The sequence below is a fragment of the Protopterus annectens genome, chromosome 2.part0 (assembly GCF_019279795.1).
Source record: "Protopterus annectens isolate FY-2018-M chromosome 2.part0, PAN1.0, whole genome shotgun sequence".
NCBI classification, from domain to species: domain Eukaryota; kingdom Metazoa; phylum Chordata; order Ceratodontiformes; family Protopteridae; genus Protopterus; species Protopterus annectens.
Window position 1 is genome coordinate 934,691,440 of NC_056728.1, and position 17,249 is coordinate 934,708,688.

Below are 17,249 nucleotides of genomic sequence, written 5' to 3' on the forward strand. Positions count from 1 at the left end.
AATAATGGTGGGTCACAGTCATAGTGAGCAGGTATTGAAGCGCAACACTTAAATTAGGTTTAGAAACATCAAAGTCCTTTGCTGTACTCCAAAATAAAAATCTCCTCCATTTATCTGCGTAAACTTTCCTTGTACTAGGCCTTCTGGCCTCCAAAATAACATTCAAAACTTGTTGTGGAAGCTGAGACCCTCCAGGGTTTAAAACAGAATATGCCAGGCTGTCAGATGTAGAGAATGAAGTTTGACATTGAGTAAATGACTGTTCTCCTGAGACAGCAGGTGAGGAATCGAAGGCAAAGGCCATGGAGGCTCCTGTACCAGACTTCTCAGTAATGGGTACCAGTGCTGTCGAGGCCAATCTGGAGCTATTAAAATCATGTTTGGCTTGTCCTGTCTGACCTTCAGCAGTACCTTTGGGAGGAGAGGCAGAGGTGGAAAGGCATACACGTGAAGATTGCTCCAATTGAATGAGAGAGCATCCACTTTCCAAGCTGTGGGATGAAACCTTTTTGTGCAAAACTTTGGCAGCTGGTAATTTAGTGGAGAAGCGAACAGATCTATGTCTGGAGTTCCCCATAACACTGTTAATCTCTGAAATACATGAGGATCCAATTTCCACTCGTGGGGATCCATAATTTGTCTGCTCAACACATCTGCTAAGGAGTTCTGTGCTCCTGGCAGAAACCTTGCCTGAAGATTTAGCTGTAAACTGAGAGCAGTCTCCCACAAAATCATTGCTTGTCTGCATAGAGGATAAGAATGTTCCCCTTGCTTGTTGATGTACCACATGACAGTTGTGTTGTCTGTTTGAATCAACACCTGCCCTGGAAGAAGTAAATCCTTGAAAGCTATCAATGCAAATTGGACTGCTAACATCTCCTTCAAGTTGATATGTAGATGTTGAAGTCTGGCAGGCCACGTGTCTTGTACCCATTTTCCATTTAGATGAGCTCCCCAAGCTTTGTCTGAGGCATCTGTCGTTAAAATCTGACTCGCCTCTGGCCGGGTCACAGAGAGTCCCTTGTTTAGGTGACATTCCTGAGCCCACCACAAAAATTCCTTTTGAATGCAAGGTATTATTTGAATGACAGTGTCCAAATCTTGGCAGTGCTGTGTCCATACATTCTTGAGATACCATTGTAGCTTCCTCATATGCAGTTTGGCATTGGGAAGTACCAGAATACAAGATGCCATGAACCCCAAGGCTTGAAGGACTGTCCTTGCAGTCAGCCTGGACTGACAAGACAACTGGTGGAAGTAAAGAGAAAGATTCTTTTGTTTGTCCGGGGTCAAAAAGGCCATCTGGGATGCTGTATTCAGTCTCACACCCAGAAAGCACATGTCCTGAGAGGGTACTAGACTGGACTTTATTTCGTTCACAGAATACCCCAGGCATCTTAACACTGCCATCACATACTGTAAATGATGAAGAAGTTCGTCCTTTTCTTGGGCCAGTATCAGGCAATCGTCCAAATAGGGATAGATCTGTATTCCTCTTAGCCTGAAGAAAGCTACCACTGGAGCCAGAACCTTCGTGAACACTCTGGGCGCAGTAGATAAGCCAAAGGGCAATGCAGAGAACTGATAATGTGAAGTCCTAGCCCGAAAACGCAGATACTTCCTGCAACTGGGCCTGATAGGAACATGAAGGTAAGCCTCCTTGAGATCCAGAGTCACCATCCAGTGATCTTTGCCCAGCAGAGGTAAAAGCTGTTGTAACGTCAACATTTTGAACTTGGGAATGTCCAGATATGTGTTGAGGATAGATAAATCCAAAATTGGTCTCCACGTGTTTCCTTTCTTTGGTACTAGAAACAGGCGAGAATAAAATCCTAGGCCCACTTCTGGCAGAGGGACCGGTTGTATGGCCCCTATTTGAAGTAGTAGAGAAATTTGTTTGCGAGCCTCTAGTCTTTGCTGAGGAGGAACGTCCGGCATGCCTTTGAAAGGAGGCAAGGTATGGAAATAAAACTTGTAACCCTGGTGTATGATATCCAATACCCATCTGTCTTGGGTAATCAACATCCAATTTTCCTTGAAGAGAGCTAACCTTCCTCCCAAAGGTGCTGCCAGGCAAGAAGGATCTGGCAGCTGAAAAAGTAGGTCATTGGGCCTGTTTACGAAAGGACTGGCCCCTGCCCTCACCCGAAGATTGTGCAGGTGAACTCCATGTTCTAGGCCTGAAAGAACTCTGAGCTCTGCCCCTACCACGTCTAGATCTACCCCTAGACTGAGAATCATAAGAAGGATACATCCACCCCTTAGCAGGCCAATTCCTACTAAACTTCGGAGGCTGAACTTGCAAAAAATCTTTAACGGCCTGCATAGACTTAGCCTTGTCTTCCATTTTCTTCAAGACTGACTCCACAGGTGAACCAAACAACACATCAGACTGCAAAGGAGCATCCAAAATCCTTGTCTTAACATGGTCAGATAAATTCTGATCCTTCAGCCAGGCGTGCCTGCGAAGAACTGAGCCAGTGGCAGCCACCCTAGACGAGGCCTGCACAGCATCAAAACCACACTGTAATGAATGCTTACCCACCTGTTCAGAGACATGCACCAAATCTTGTAATTCTTTACACTCAATGCCTTCCGCCAGAGCATCCACCTTAGACTTCAATTGAGAAAGAAGAAAGTTTTGATATTTTAACATATGAAACTGGCAATTCAAAGCCCTCATAGCTAAGGTAGAAGATGTATAGACCTTCTTTCCCCATCTATCCAAAGCTCTGGCTTCTTTATCTAGAGGAACCGGATTTTTACAACAGAGGCCTTGACACCCTTAGGTCCCTGACTAATAGTTTCTGGGTCCGCCCTAGGACTCTTATAAAGATATTTATGAGCCTCAGGCACCCTGTAATACCTATCCGGTTTAACAGGAGCAGGAGGCAGAGAATCAGGATTAAGTGAAGCCTCTGCAAACACATCTTCCACAACATCCAGAACAGGGGTATAGCCAAGGGCCTATGCTGGGGTAACAGCAAAAACTCCCTAAGCCTTTTCCTAGAATCAGAGAAGTCCTGACCTTCCCACTTAAAATGTTCCCTCATAGAATGAAGTGTCTCTGAAAAAGAAAAATCCTCTGGAGGAGAAGCAGAAGGAGTGGAATCATCTGCATCAGAATCAGAATAAGGAGAGTACTCCTGCAAGTCTTCAGCTGAAGACTCTGAAACATCCGAAGCCTGCTCAAAACTTCCCAACTCTGGCTCCACCCTAGGCCTCTTATCAGGAGGGGGCATAGAACCTCTAATTAGAGTAATCAAATCTTCTGCCATTTTAAGCATGTGCTTCTTAGGCACAGACCCTGCTGAACTAGGAGTGACACCAACAGAAGCTAAAACTGGCCTGCCTCTGGGAGAAGCCTTGGAAACAGAAGGAGAAGGCCTAACCACCTTAGGAAGGGAGGGGAGTACAGTAACTTGAGAAGCCCCTTCAGCCTGACCTGCCTCCTGAGAGACCACCTCCTGCAAAATCAAAGTCTCCCCCTGAGACTCCAGAGAAGCCCCCGTCGGAACCACTGGTTCCACTGAAGCCTCTAAAGAACCGGCATCCGGAACGGACGACTCATCTTGCCTGGGTTTAACTGCTTTGTCTTTGCGCTTCAAGAGAAGCGGCCGGAGAATCCGACGGCATATTATAATTGCACCGCTTCCCAAAGACCAGCCTAGCACAATCTAACCTTCGCTTAATAGTGCGTTTCTTGAACCTAGCACAAAAGCGACACCCAACAACGTCGTGCTCAGGCCCCAAACAAGGAATACACAAAGAATGATAATCCCTATGCGGTATCTGTTTCCCACAAGAAATACAGTTATTCACTTTTTCTGACATCCGTAAAACACTGAGGCAAGAAAAACAAAATAATCCCCAACGGGTACTTAGCCAACTTGGATTCGGTCTGAAACTCGACCGAAAAATTTCAGAACGCCGAACGACACTTGCAACGCTGCTTCTGCATCGGACCATGCGGCAAAAAAGACTGAGGAAATGACGTCGGTCATGCGCTTTTGTACCCTGACGTCCTGATGTCAGTTTTAAGCGCCTTGACCGACGTCAGCCTAATACTTTGGTATTCGGGCCGACCGAGGACAGCGGACTACCCATATGTAAGGACTGCAGCAATGTGAGATGAAGAACATCAGGAAAAGAGGAATGCCTAAGATGAGGTTTATGGCTGTGGTGAGATAGGACATGCAGGTGGATGGTGTGCTAGCGCAAGATGCAGAGGCCAGGAAGAAATGATGTACTGTGGCGACCCCTAATAGGAGCATCCGAAAGGAGAAGAAGAAGAAGACATTGTAGCTCAACCCTTGTGGACTGTGAACACCATTACCATGTGTCATTCCACAAGTATGTAACCTGTATAGAGGCTGCATCTGGACAGAGCGTTTAGGTGAGTGGTGACTTCATATGTCAGCTTGTGTATGACACAGCCAGGGACACTGCCCAGTACCATTGCCACTGTGGTGTGTACTTTGTTAAAGAGATGTTTTAACTAGAGTGTCTGTGAATCATCAGGTTTTACATTCTTCAGGTCTGGAAATGTCGCCCTTGTGTAATGACAGGGTGGTGAAATCCACATTCAAACTGTCTGACAAGGAATTGGTAATGCAGTCAGATAAGTGTACTTTGTGACCATTTACATTAACTGTGACCTGATCTGAGATTTCCCCTGTAGATTATGAACAACACTGAAGAAAGCTTTAGTGTTGTCTTTGGAATCCTTGCCATTTTGTATTTTGAAGCTCGCCTTGTATGTTTATTGAGGGATTGTATTTTCCCAATGATACTGAACAGAGAGGTTATCCCTTCTTGGTATGTAACTCTTTTGGTACAACTTCACACCTTCTATTATATATTTAATTTATGGCAGAGGTCCATGAGATTAATGCACTTTTACTCTATAAGTGAGAACTTCATGTGTTTGTGATAGCACGGTCCATGCAACCCTGTAGGTGAACAGTGTGCATTAATAAAGGATTATGCAGCTGGGACAGTGTTAACTTTAGTAATGCAAACCAATGACAGATAGCAACAACAGCATCACCCACAGCACAGTGTCAACCCGTGTCATACACACACTTGTACTCAAGTTCCAAAATGTGTGTAGTACAATGCATACTGGCCACTAACAGAAAGTATGGAGTGTTAACACTGGCCAATACAGGGCATGTCACCCTGCCCATGTGTCCAATATGCACGTACATGCAGATAGTGTACCTCCACCATGTTCACAAATGTACACCCGCAGACCTGTGCTGCACACACCCCACACTTACTCTCCACTGTATAACACATGCTGACACAACTACGCACATCAGCCAAGTGGCACATGGGGCAAACAAAACACAATTGGAATAAACACTGGTGGAAACAATACATTGCTAATTACAGCTTTAATGCATCATGCCTGCTCAGCTTCACCTTCAAGGATATCATTACACTTTACTGCTGACAACATGCTACACATTCAACCATTGCTATACTTTATTAAAATCACCCTGTGCATCAGCACCATGTTAGCCTGTTCCTGCATCAATGTTACAGATGACAGGAGATGGCACAGGTTTCATCATATGCACAGGGTGTGTTGTTGGTTTGCCAGAGGCCTACACTGAGCTATATAATTGACATGTGTGTGTGAGTGTGTGTGTGAGGGCCATGAGTACTGTTATGGGCCAATGTTGATGTAATGTGTGTGGGTATGTGTTTGCCCTAGGTTTCTGGTTTATGTGTGTGTGTCTGCATGCACACAGTTCCACCATGTGGCTGTCATATAAGGGGATTTGTGAGACAGCTGCAGACTGTACCTGGCAGACTTTACAGATCACTGTCTCAGGCCATGGATACGGAACCTGCGCCTGGCAGAGGTGCTACAGACAGTATTAGGTACTAATCCAGACTGGGTACTATCCGAAGAGGTTGACATTTGTCCACTGGATCCAGGTCCCTGCTGGGACTGGCCAGAGCCACGTGCACATGGTCTTCTAGGATGGTCTATGGACAGCCCCCCCCCAATATTGCTGGGGCTGGTACTGGCACTACGGGAGCGGCTGTGACTTGCTGGATGTCCATGGCAACCTCCACCTGCTGATGTTGCTGGCATACGTCCACATTGACGTCTCAACCATCCCGCACTGTCCTGACACATGGACATGACATTGTAGAGGACATCCAATGTCTCACCCCAACATCTATCAATGACCTCAGTGTAATTACGTATGGCACCTGCTAGGTCACGGATACTATCATTTACAGTGGTGTTATGAGCCCTCTGTGCCCTTAGTCCCTGTCCGGTGTACCACTCCATTCATGTCTGTGCCTCCATGACAGCTTGGAACATGCGTGTGGTAGAAAGAGGTGTGGCACATCTGCCAGGGGCATGATGACCAGCAGTGCTCTGACGAGAACCCCTGGGCATCTGCCCATGTGGTACCATTCCAGACATCTGGCTATGGCTCCTGTGTCCTGATACATGTGCCATAGATACCACACTGTCCTGGCCAGTGCCAACCATACACTGTCCCTCAGCTAAGGGCAGTGGTGATGGATGTACAGGCAGTATGACTGTGTGCATGGATGGAGTGGAGACTTGTGTACTGTCAATTAGTGGCCCAACAACAGACCCTGACAAACCTGCCTGTGCCTCAACACAACTATCCTTATGATCACTGTCTGTCTCAGTGACATCAGGTTCCCTGCTGTCCAGTCCCACCTCGGCAGCTGTGAGAGGAAAACAGGAATCACACTTTAAGACCTGAACATGATGTCAGACCACATGCACACATGTACACATGTGCACATGCACACATGCGTACATGCACACATGCGCACATGCCACATGTGCACATGCACACATGCGTACATGGACACATCTAGATCTTGCCAAGGCTTTCAACACCCTCCCCCACTCTGGAATTATAGATAAACTCACTAAACTAGGTATAAATCTCTGTGTCACAAGATGGGTTGCCAACTGGCTCACTGACAGAACCAACGCTGTGAAAATAGTAGACACCAAATTCGACTTCAGACCAGTGAAAAGTGGAGTACCACAGGGTTCAGTCCTGTGTCCTCTCCTGTTTGATATCTACTTCTCTGAAGTACAGGCTAATACAGAAGGTCTTTGGCTAATGAAGTTCCCAGATGACTACAAACTAGGAGCCATAATCGAAACTCCTAACGATGTGGACATCCTACAAAAGGGCCTCATTGAGACAGGATGCCTGGTGTCAAAGCTATGGCCTCAAGCTCAATGCCAAAAAGTGGATTGTCATCCCCTTTGGTAAACACTCTGTACCCACGAACTACCACATAGGCGGTAGTCTACTTAACACCGAAAGTATGATAAGAGACCTTGGGACACAGGTGGACAGTAGTCTCTCCTTTGATAATCACATCTCCACAGTAGTCAGGAAATCCTTCTACGTGGCACACCTCATCACAAAAGGTTTCTTATCCAGGAAAAAAGAGGTCATTGTTCCCCTCTACTTGTCACTCATTAGACCCATTGTAGAGTACAGCGCCCCTTTTGGTATGTACCTCACAAGACATCTACAACAACTAGAAAGGCCGCAGAAATACCTCACAAAGAGGACTACTGGCCTCAAACATATGCCCTACCCAGACCATCTCAAAAAACTCCAGATTTACTCTGTTGCATATCGCCTACTCAGAGGCGATCTCTGCATAACATATAAAGCTATGTAAAATGCAGAGCTGTTGGACATGCTCCACTTAAAGAAATCCCAATCCCTCTGAGCTCTAGGGACCTAAACCTTGTAACCACAATAAACAGAACATGCTGGAGGGATAGATTCCTGTTCCAGAGACTTCCTATACTCTGGAACAAACTACCTATCTATATCAAACAAAGCACCTCATTAGCACTCTTCAAGAAAAATCTTGATGATTGGATGGGAAATAGGAAATTCACTTTGGGGATCACTTCTATGGCTCTGCTCAACAGGGGCACAGGAAAATAATTTTCTTGGGTGGCGAAAGCCAGGGTACCTTTTTGGCTAAGCTTATATAGGCCCTAGGACCAATAGCCTATTACCTACCTATGAACCTATGAACCTATACATAAACACACACATATATATATATATATATATATATATATATATATATACATTTTGTGTATGTATATATATATATATATATATATATATATATATATATATATATATAGCTCCACTATGCAATCCCAAAATACTGAAATCCCAAATTTCAGTATTTCGAAATTACATAGCTGAAAATACTACGAAAATACAAAATCCCAAAACCCCATAACCGCGAAATTTAAAATCCCGAACATACACTACACATACAGCACACTCATAAACATACACAACTCATCCCCAACAATCAAATAAACAATACTACACTATAGATAAGCAGGGGGGGTAAGCCCCCCTGCATCCCCCATGTGAGGGGCTGCGCCCCCCCACACATCCCCTACTTATATATTCTAACTCTGAGATCGCACAAACAGACACACAAAGGAAACTCTCACCCACACCTTTTACAGTCCCATACACACACAAATCACAGTCACAACACACATTTACACACACTAAAGGCCCTAACCAACACACTTACACATACATACTTACCTAAACTTCCACCCATCCATTCACATTCCATACCACCAGAAGCGCTAATTCTCCGAACTTTGGGATTTTGAATTTCGCACTTCTGCGAGTTTCGGCATTTAGTGTTTTCGGCTATGTAATTTCGAAATACTAAAATTCGGGATTTCAGTATTTCAGGATTACATAGTGGATCCATATATATATATATATATATATATATATATATATATATATATATATATATATATATTTTAATACGCACAGTTCCCTGCTTATAGTTTTTTGACACCCCTTTCCCATGCCAATGAAACGCCAGAAGAAACACTACTCCGAATGACTTCATATGGATGCTAGCAATATATGAGGGTAGTTTTCCACCATTGTTGCAGTGGACTAGGGATCTCATCAACACTGGCTAGTTTCAGTTGCAGTTGTGTAGGAATGTATCACGTTTAACCTTCCAGTAGCTTATGGATACATATTTTTAATTCTAGATTGACATGCCTGAAGAGGAAAAGCTTGAAAAAAAGTAAATCCTCTCTGAGAATGACATCAAGCTGCTGGCCTTCTGTGATCATGGTCAGTGTATACTCTTAAATAAGACACCCAGGCCTTTCATGGGCATGTCTGGCAGTACATTATTCAGGAAATCAGTGGCCAAAATCATAACGATTCACAAGTCTGAAGAAGGGTCAGTGACATGGTTACTGCTGCATGCAGGAAGGCAACCCACCTGTCAGAACAGCAGTGGATCATGGGAGGGGATCTGCCAACCAAATCACCTCTGACAAGCATACAGGGGTCTGAGCAGGTCTGGAATCCATTGTAGAGTTCTAGACATCAGTGCTGAGTTGAATCTGGCACTGCAAAATCCATTTGTGATGCCCAAGATGTGTATGTCTGAAAATAGCATACTCTCTGCTTTACTTATTCATTTCTTTGCAATAGAACTTACAAGTATGGCTTCTTTGATTTGCTCAAACATCAAGACTGCAGGATAAACATTATTTTTTCTAGTACTGTGTTACAGAGTGTTGTGGGTTTTGGTGAAGGGTTCATCTTGAGATTGGGTAATTTTTTGGTGTTTTCAAAGGTGCCATGTCATTAGGGTCCTCCACCAGGGATATAGTTTTGTGTGATATCAGAGAACTGTCTTGCTCCAGTGATGACCACAACCAAATCCTGGCACTGACAAGGGTTAAAGTGTCGTGGAAGACATGGGCAAATTGATAGCCACATCCTCATCCCCTTCCTTGAACACAGCTAATATGCCTGTTCTACTGCCCACAGAAAAGATGGTATCAATGGACAAGATGATGCTGATAAACTGACGCCTCATGAGCTGAGTGCCACTATGGCCATTACTTAGTGTTTGCACAGGGCCATAATTCTGATGCAGGCAAAAACCAATACAGCCAGAGCTGAACTGATTAGGGCAATTAGGGTAGTAAAAGGTCTGTGTGAATATCTTGGGGAGTGCATGTACAGAGAGGATGTTTATGCCGAGACCACCCACAGCATGATTTACCTTTCACTTTGAAGAGCACTTCATCCTCTGTGTGTGCTGTGGACTGTGTCTGTGACTTTCCCAGGAGAGGGCACCCCTGTAGGCAGGGACATGCATGGAATGTACACACATCTCCTGCAGCTGTCCTGGACCTGCCCACCTGAATCCTACACAGTGCTGCTTCATCTACTGGAGCTGTGTTCCTGCATGAGCATGCACACACACACACACACACACACACACACACACACACACACACACACACACACACACACACACACACACACAAACACTACTGCACTGGCCACCACCATCGTGCAACATGATAATACATATACACACCCTCCCTGACCAGTCTGCCTAGCTCACTGCAATCACCCACACATGCTTCACACAAACATGCATGCACACACACACAAACACACACAAACACACACACACACACACACACACACACACACACACACACACACACACACACACACACACACACACACACACACACACACACACACACACTCATGCACCCACATACACATGCACGCACACACACACACACACACACACACACACACACACACACACACACACACACACACACACACACACACAGTCAGTTATTGACAGTTATTACTGTGTTCCTGCCCATCTGTGCCTGTAATTATAGCTGTGTCCTTCCCTCAGTACTCTGTATCTCATGAATACTGTGGACATGCTGTGCCATGGTATTACACAGACTGGGTGTAGTTTTGCATACATTATTTTTAATGTTCTTTGCAACATTTATTCTGGCACATAATTATGAACCAAACAGTGCATCTTAGGCAGTGCAGTGTCATACTGTGCTCACCTCTGGCTTGTACTGTCATGTTCTGCACCAGGCTCCTCCCCAGGCTTATCAGGCACCACCCTTACTACTGACTCCAGCATTTCTTCCTTCTGAGTGTCACTGTCCTGCTTTAACTGCTTGTGTATTAACATATTGTATAATACTGCATACACTGCAAAGATTTTACTGCATGTTTAAGGGTCATATTGCAGTGCACCAACATAGACATCCATACACTGGAAGCAGGCCTTTAGCAGGTGAAATATATGCTGAACAATGACTCAGATCTGTGAAAGAACATTATTGCATGAATTATATGCCACAGTTTGTGGTTTTCTAAATGGTGTCATTAGCCATGGCTGAAGATGGCCATATGGAAATTCACTCCACACAAACTATCGGTATAAGTTGCATACATGCTAAATGTGGGAGTCATGGGCACTGCATGGGTGGCCTGCTGAAATATTGTGCATTATACATGTGCATTGTTGATCATCTGCTAATTAGAGTGAAACCTCTTATGGTTGATATACTATTGTCCCTGCTCCCCAGGTAGCATCTTTATTACAATGACGGTGTGATCAATAGCTCCCAATATCTCAGGGATCATTGCTATGTCATTGTGCCCACATAGTGTTACCTCTCTCCTCTGTGGTATATGAGAACCACAAATCACAAATGCCTCCACACGTACTGTAGCATGACATCAAGGAACAGGTGGTGTATTCTTGAGACAGATGCCTGGTATATATCCATATATCCACCATGTTCCCAGCTGGTTGCTGGAAACTTCCTGTAGCTAATATGTTCAAAGCCCCACACACACACACACACACACACACACACACACACACACACACACACACACACACCTTGTTGTCCCCATGGATAGGTATGAAGTACTTGTACATCCCACAAGCCTGCATATGACAGAGACATTGTTGTCCCCATGGGTAGGTATGACGTACTGTACATGCCACAGGTCTGCATATGACAGAGACACATAGCAGTCCGACTATTTCTGTGTCATAGAAAGCATGATATGTTAGATGCAGACAGATTACATGGAGCCACCAAAAACAATGACATGCACCACCAAGAATACCAGCTGAGACACCAGCATCTTGCATATACAAAATGACAAATGCAGTGGCTACTCTGGACATGTTTTAGCGGTCTGTCTCCTGTAATGGTAAGATTCTACTCCAGTCAGCAACTCAGGTGGTAGTGTCTCTCGACATGAAGTATACAGATTTCTCAATCAATCCATCACATTGTTTGCCCTCATTTGCATCCACCATTGGCCTTACTTAGATAATGGTATTCATTTACATGTCATTATACTGCTATTTGCGTATTATGCACATTGCAGTTTTCTGCAATTGTGCTCAGGATACCTCTCAACCTCATGATGAGAGAATGAAGGACAAAGGACCTTAAAATCAAGGACAATCAGGAACACACAATTAGCATAGGATATGCATATTCAAATGAGCACATTAACGACGCACACACCTAGTGGTGCTCAATTACACAAAGACAGGGCTTCATTGGAGAACTTTTCTATTAAAACGAGAGTTATATGCACATACACATGCGTCAGAAAGTTATATACTCACACAAGATCATAATGCAGAAATACTCATATTTTCAGTTGGGCATAGAAAATTCAAGTATCACATGACACACTGATGCTAACCCTATCACCTTATATTTAATACAGAAGCAATACACAAAAGGCAATTTACATTTAGTAATCCACCCTACACATGCTATTGACTATAGGTCTACCATGTCATTTCCGCAAAGTTAGACTCAGAATGTCAGAGTAAAACTATTATTCAACTTGATCATCTTGGCAAGGAAAGTCAATTTCCACAACTGATGCTGTGGAATTCTGAATAAAGCCAAAAATAATGGAGGGGAGAGGACCAAAGTCAGTGACAACTTTTAAGTGTTGCTCTCAAATTTAGGTAGTTGATAAATAACAGATTTTGCATTAGCAGCAGTCTCAGAAAGTTTTGCATTATCAACATGCATCTCCTTGGTGGCATTTCATTTATTAGTGACTGCAGTGCAAACATCAACAACACAAATGCCATTATTTGCTATATAATTTAAAAAATCTCATCTCTCAACAACTTTACTAAAGAACTATGGACAAAGCCCAAAATAATGGGGGGAGGAGAGACAGTTATAATAGCACAATATCCAGGAGAGCTTCTAAAGATTGCTTTCATAAACTTACTTGCATTAGCAACAGGCTTAGAAAGTTGACAGAATAACAGATTTTGCATTAGCATCAACATACTACCTATCCTGGCAGAGGTTCTCTGGTTCAATTCTCGGCTGGGGTGCCTTCTTTGCAGAGTCTGCATGTCCCCCTGCAGTTGCATGGGTTTCCTCTAAGTCCCCCAGTTTCTTCCCACATCCCAAAGACATGCTGTAGGTGGACTGGACACTGTAAATTTGCCCTAGGTGTGAATGTGTGTGTGTGTGTGTGTGTGTGTGTGTGTGTGTGTGTGTGTGTGTGTGCCTTTGGTGGAAGGTTGGGGCTTTCTCCGGGCTGGCAATTCAACACTGTAAAACTCCATTGTCAATAATTTTGCAGACCGTTGTTCCACTGTGGCGACCCCTAACTGGAAAAAGCTGAAAGATTAATCAACATACTACCTATCCATACAATACTGTGCTCAGAAAGTGAACACAGTATTATATGGCTTTATAGGTAAATTGTAACTGCTGTCATTCCCACAGGATTTGACTAACTTTGAATTAAACTGAAACTGCAGCTAACAACTTATGTCTGTCTTCCTCAGCAAGCTGTAGTTAAGTACCTTAAAAAGTCATCTTTTCTGTTTGGCACCTGCCTACACCTGGGAATGGATGGTTTCTCATTATTGAGCTTGTCAACAAAGAAGTATCAGTACTCACCAACCATTGTCTGGGTGGCTTCAAGAACCTCAGACCTGCTGCGAGCAAATAATTTGTCCAGGCAATTTATAACAAATCCTGCTGTTCTTGTAGTCCTTCCTTCTTCCACTGCTAATCATGGATGGCAACTAGGGGCACCTAAATCTTCTTTCTTTAGCTCATCACTGTCAAGGCTGAACATGAATAGTCACGAGTCTGAAAATGCACTTCTCTGGTGTGACAAACAGTAGAACAGACCTTTTCCGGTCCATCGCCATATATCTAGAGGCACTAAACAGGAACTTGCAGGAAACAAGTCAGGAGCAGAATAAAAAGCAAGCCAGTAGCATGCTAATTAGGTCTGCTAAATGTATGTTCTGATTGGCTATATTGTCATAAGCCAAAGCAGAGGTTTCTTTATCGCAGAATTTGAAAAATAAAGGAATTTTAACAGCTAGATCAGGAGGGTGGGGATTGGGCTGCATTTTGATAAAAAATGGGCACACCTGGGAAATTTGGGATGGTTGAGAGATATGGTGTTCAAAGCATCTCTAAATCACTTCTCAGGGAGTGGCAGCTCTGCATGCAAAATTAGTTCCTGCAAAGTGAAAACTGTTTCTGAATCCCAGAGAAAGTAATCCATGATTAAGAAATATTTAATAACTTTGCTGGGTACTTACGTATTATCACAACCAGATTTTGAACAACTCAATAATACGTAAGTAGCGATAGCTCTTGGCAGTTCTGCATTTTCTAAGAAAGTTTATAACAGCAATGTTTAAAATCTGTCCCTATTTTGGGGGCCTTTGACCCACCATTATTTTACACTTTGGCCTGAATTCTTCTGCCAACAAATTGACAGGTATGCGAAGCAATACCCACCGACCATGCTGTGAGATCAGTACCTGCAGACTTCAAATTGTAGGAAAGGGTAACTCAAGGCATTGCTCACTGACTCTAATGCTCACTGATTTAAATGACTGACTGCAAAGCTTGGGGTTTTAGGGCAAATCATTTTATGAGGGACAGGAGAGGTAAAAATTGGGGAGCGTGGGGAACTTCCCTTTTCACTCATAGCATTTTACAGTGATACAAGCAAGCCATGGCAGAAGAATAACTGCCTAATCGCAGCATCACCACTGATATGTATGCTGAGCTATAGAAACTATCAAAGCAAAAGTAAGCAAACCGGCTTCCTTATTAAATAAATGAAAAGTGGAAATGTTGAACGGCCAAATAAACAAAAAGGCCATTCCTCGAAATGAATATTGTGGGGGGCTATGCCCCTCACACCCCCCCCCGCTAATTATATATACCAACTCCGAGACTGCACTACAGTGAAGAAAGGGTAAAATTTCCAGACTTCACTGTACCACGATCTTACAATAGCGATATCGAGGAACGGCTTTTTTGTTTACTTGGCCATTCGACATTTCTACTTTTCGTTTATTTAATAGGGACCCAGCAAACCGAATACTATCAACCCTAACACACCTGAAAGTCACAGTCCAACAAGTACGAGTACTGGTGTCTTGCTATATGTCATTTTGCTGAACTATTATGTCTTTTCTGTTCTAGCAGGAAGGATGTTGATGTACGTACCAGCCATCTTCATTTTATTTGACATTAACTTCCGTCGGTAATGCCCGGTAAGCAGGAAGAGGGATTTTTCCATTGTTCCTGTTCCTGCTGCCTAATCAATGTGATACAATGAACATCCCTTTTCAGTATTACTTACACTCGTTTCCTGACAACAGTAACAATTATGCCTTCTTCAAAATCTGGTTGCGATAATACGAAAGTACCCTTTGCCTTCCTGCTTTTCTGTTTTACTCAAACAGATTGAGCACACTCCAGTAAACAGCTGCAAATGATTGCACGTTCTTTGGACTCCTAGTTAAACCTATGTTAGAATCTTCACAGAATATATACTGATTTAGTGTCCGATAGTCCTTTACATAAATAGATACCACAGTACAAAACTGGCTGGATAGGAGAAAATTTTCTCTTAACCAGATTTCTGTTATAAAACAAAAAGATGTATTCTACATACATTACCATAATTGGCTCACTGCACTAACTATTAAGAATGTAAATACATTTAGGAATTAAGAGTAACAACTATTTATATATCAGTTATGTTACACCTGTCCTTCTGACTCTTTTTACGAGTATCCTGAATATTCTAATCTAAGAAACATTGATCTATTAACTGGACATTCTGATCTAAAATATTATTCTCCTTCATCAGTGTTGCTGTAGTATTTGACACGCATTTGACATTTGCCTTCCCCCAAATAAAAAAAGTTAATGACACACGCTGCTTCCTATAGGATAATGTACATTAACGCCTAATGCTGAACAACTTATTTAGAAATTGATTTAACAATTAAAGCTAATCATGTCTATAAATATAATGTTCACAAAGACAAAATAACTCCAATAAATGTATGCAATTCCCAATAAATGGCTGTAAATTACAAATCTGAAAATTAGATGCAAATACCACTGAATGGGACTTTAAATAATAGAAGATGCCATAACTGACAAAAATGCATGTCTGTTGCTTACTCGTGACTTATGGGATAGCTCATGATGGAGGAGCTTGAAATCATCAAGTTGTTGACGAAGTGCTACCAGCGCATCCTGTTTCTCACACACATCTTTCTCCATCATCTTCATCGCCAGCTCCATCTCCTGCCTCATTCCTATCTGCATCTCCAGCTCACGTTCCACATCCTGCAGACAGAACATTGTACAGCTTTTGTTAGGGAAATCAAATGATTCATCTTGCAGCCCATCTTATGTCTGCTGCCAAAAGAGCTTTCTGAATTAGCCTTACAGTGCATCCCTGGTTTCACAGGGCAGTGCCTGCTAGATCATACCAACAAAGATATTCAACACAGGCATCTATTGATCTCAGTGATTTCATGACACGCTGATAACAGTTTAAAAGCATGAATATTTTTCCATTAAACAATCTTTATTTTTGAACTTTCATACCTCTACTACTAAGCACTGTATATTTTCCATTTACATATTTTGTTTGCTGTTTATCTGACCTGTGTGTTGGGCTAATCCATGTGCATCATTTTCAGTTATGAACTGGAGAGAGCAGAAAAACATGTACAAAGAAAGCAACATACAAGGAAATTAAGTATAGCAACAGTATGCATCTCCAGAAGCAAATAAAAGTGGCACCTAATCAGTAATATAGTGTTATTAAGCAGGGTATGCTTGTATGTAAGACACAGATCATGTCTTTTGTGTAAGCTGGTCTTCATTAGCAACTGTCTGTCTCTGGGAGTTAGGTGTTTAAGTGGGGAAACAGACACAGTTTACTCATAAAGTGTTAATAAGATATGGGAATGGGGTTGGGAGGGTGGCCTAATGGTTAAGG

At 43.0% G+C, this 17,249-nt stretch overlaps 1 protein-coding gene across 7 annotated transcripts in view; it reads right to left on the bottom strand.

Moving 5' to 3' along the window:
* LOC122793310 (protein RUFY3-like) overlaps window positions 1-17,249 on the bottom strand; it is a 1,534,975-nt gene that overhangs the window by 701,136 nt on the left and 816,590 nt on the right. For all 7 annotated transcript variants that reach the window (XM_044061194.1, XM_044061195.1, XM_044061197.1 and 4 more), the window contains exon 11: window positions 16,421-16,588. In XM_044061194.1, the coding sequence (XP_043917129.1) occupies window positions 16,421-16,588 (168 nt within the window). The remainder of the gene's footprint in view (window positions 1-16,420; window positions 16,589-17,249) is intronic.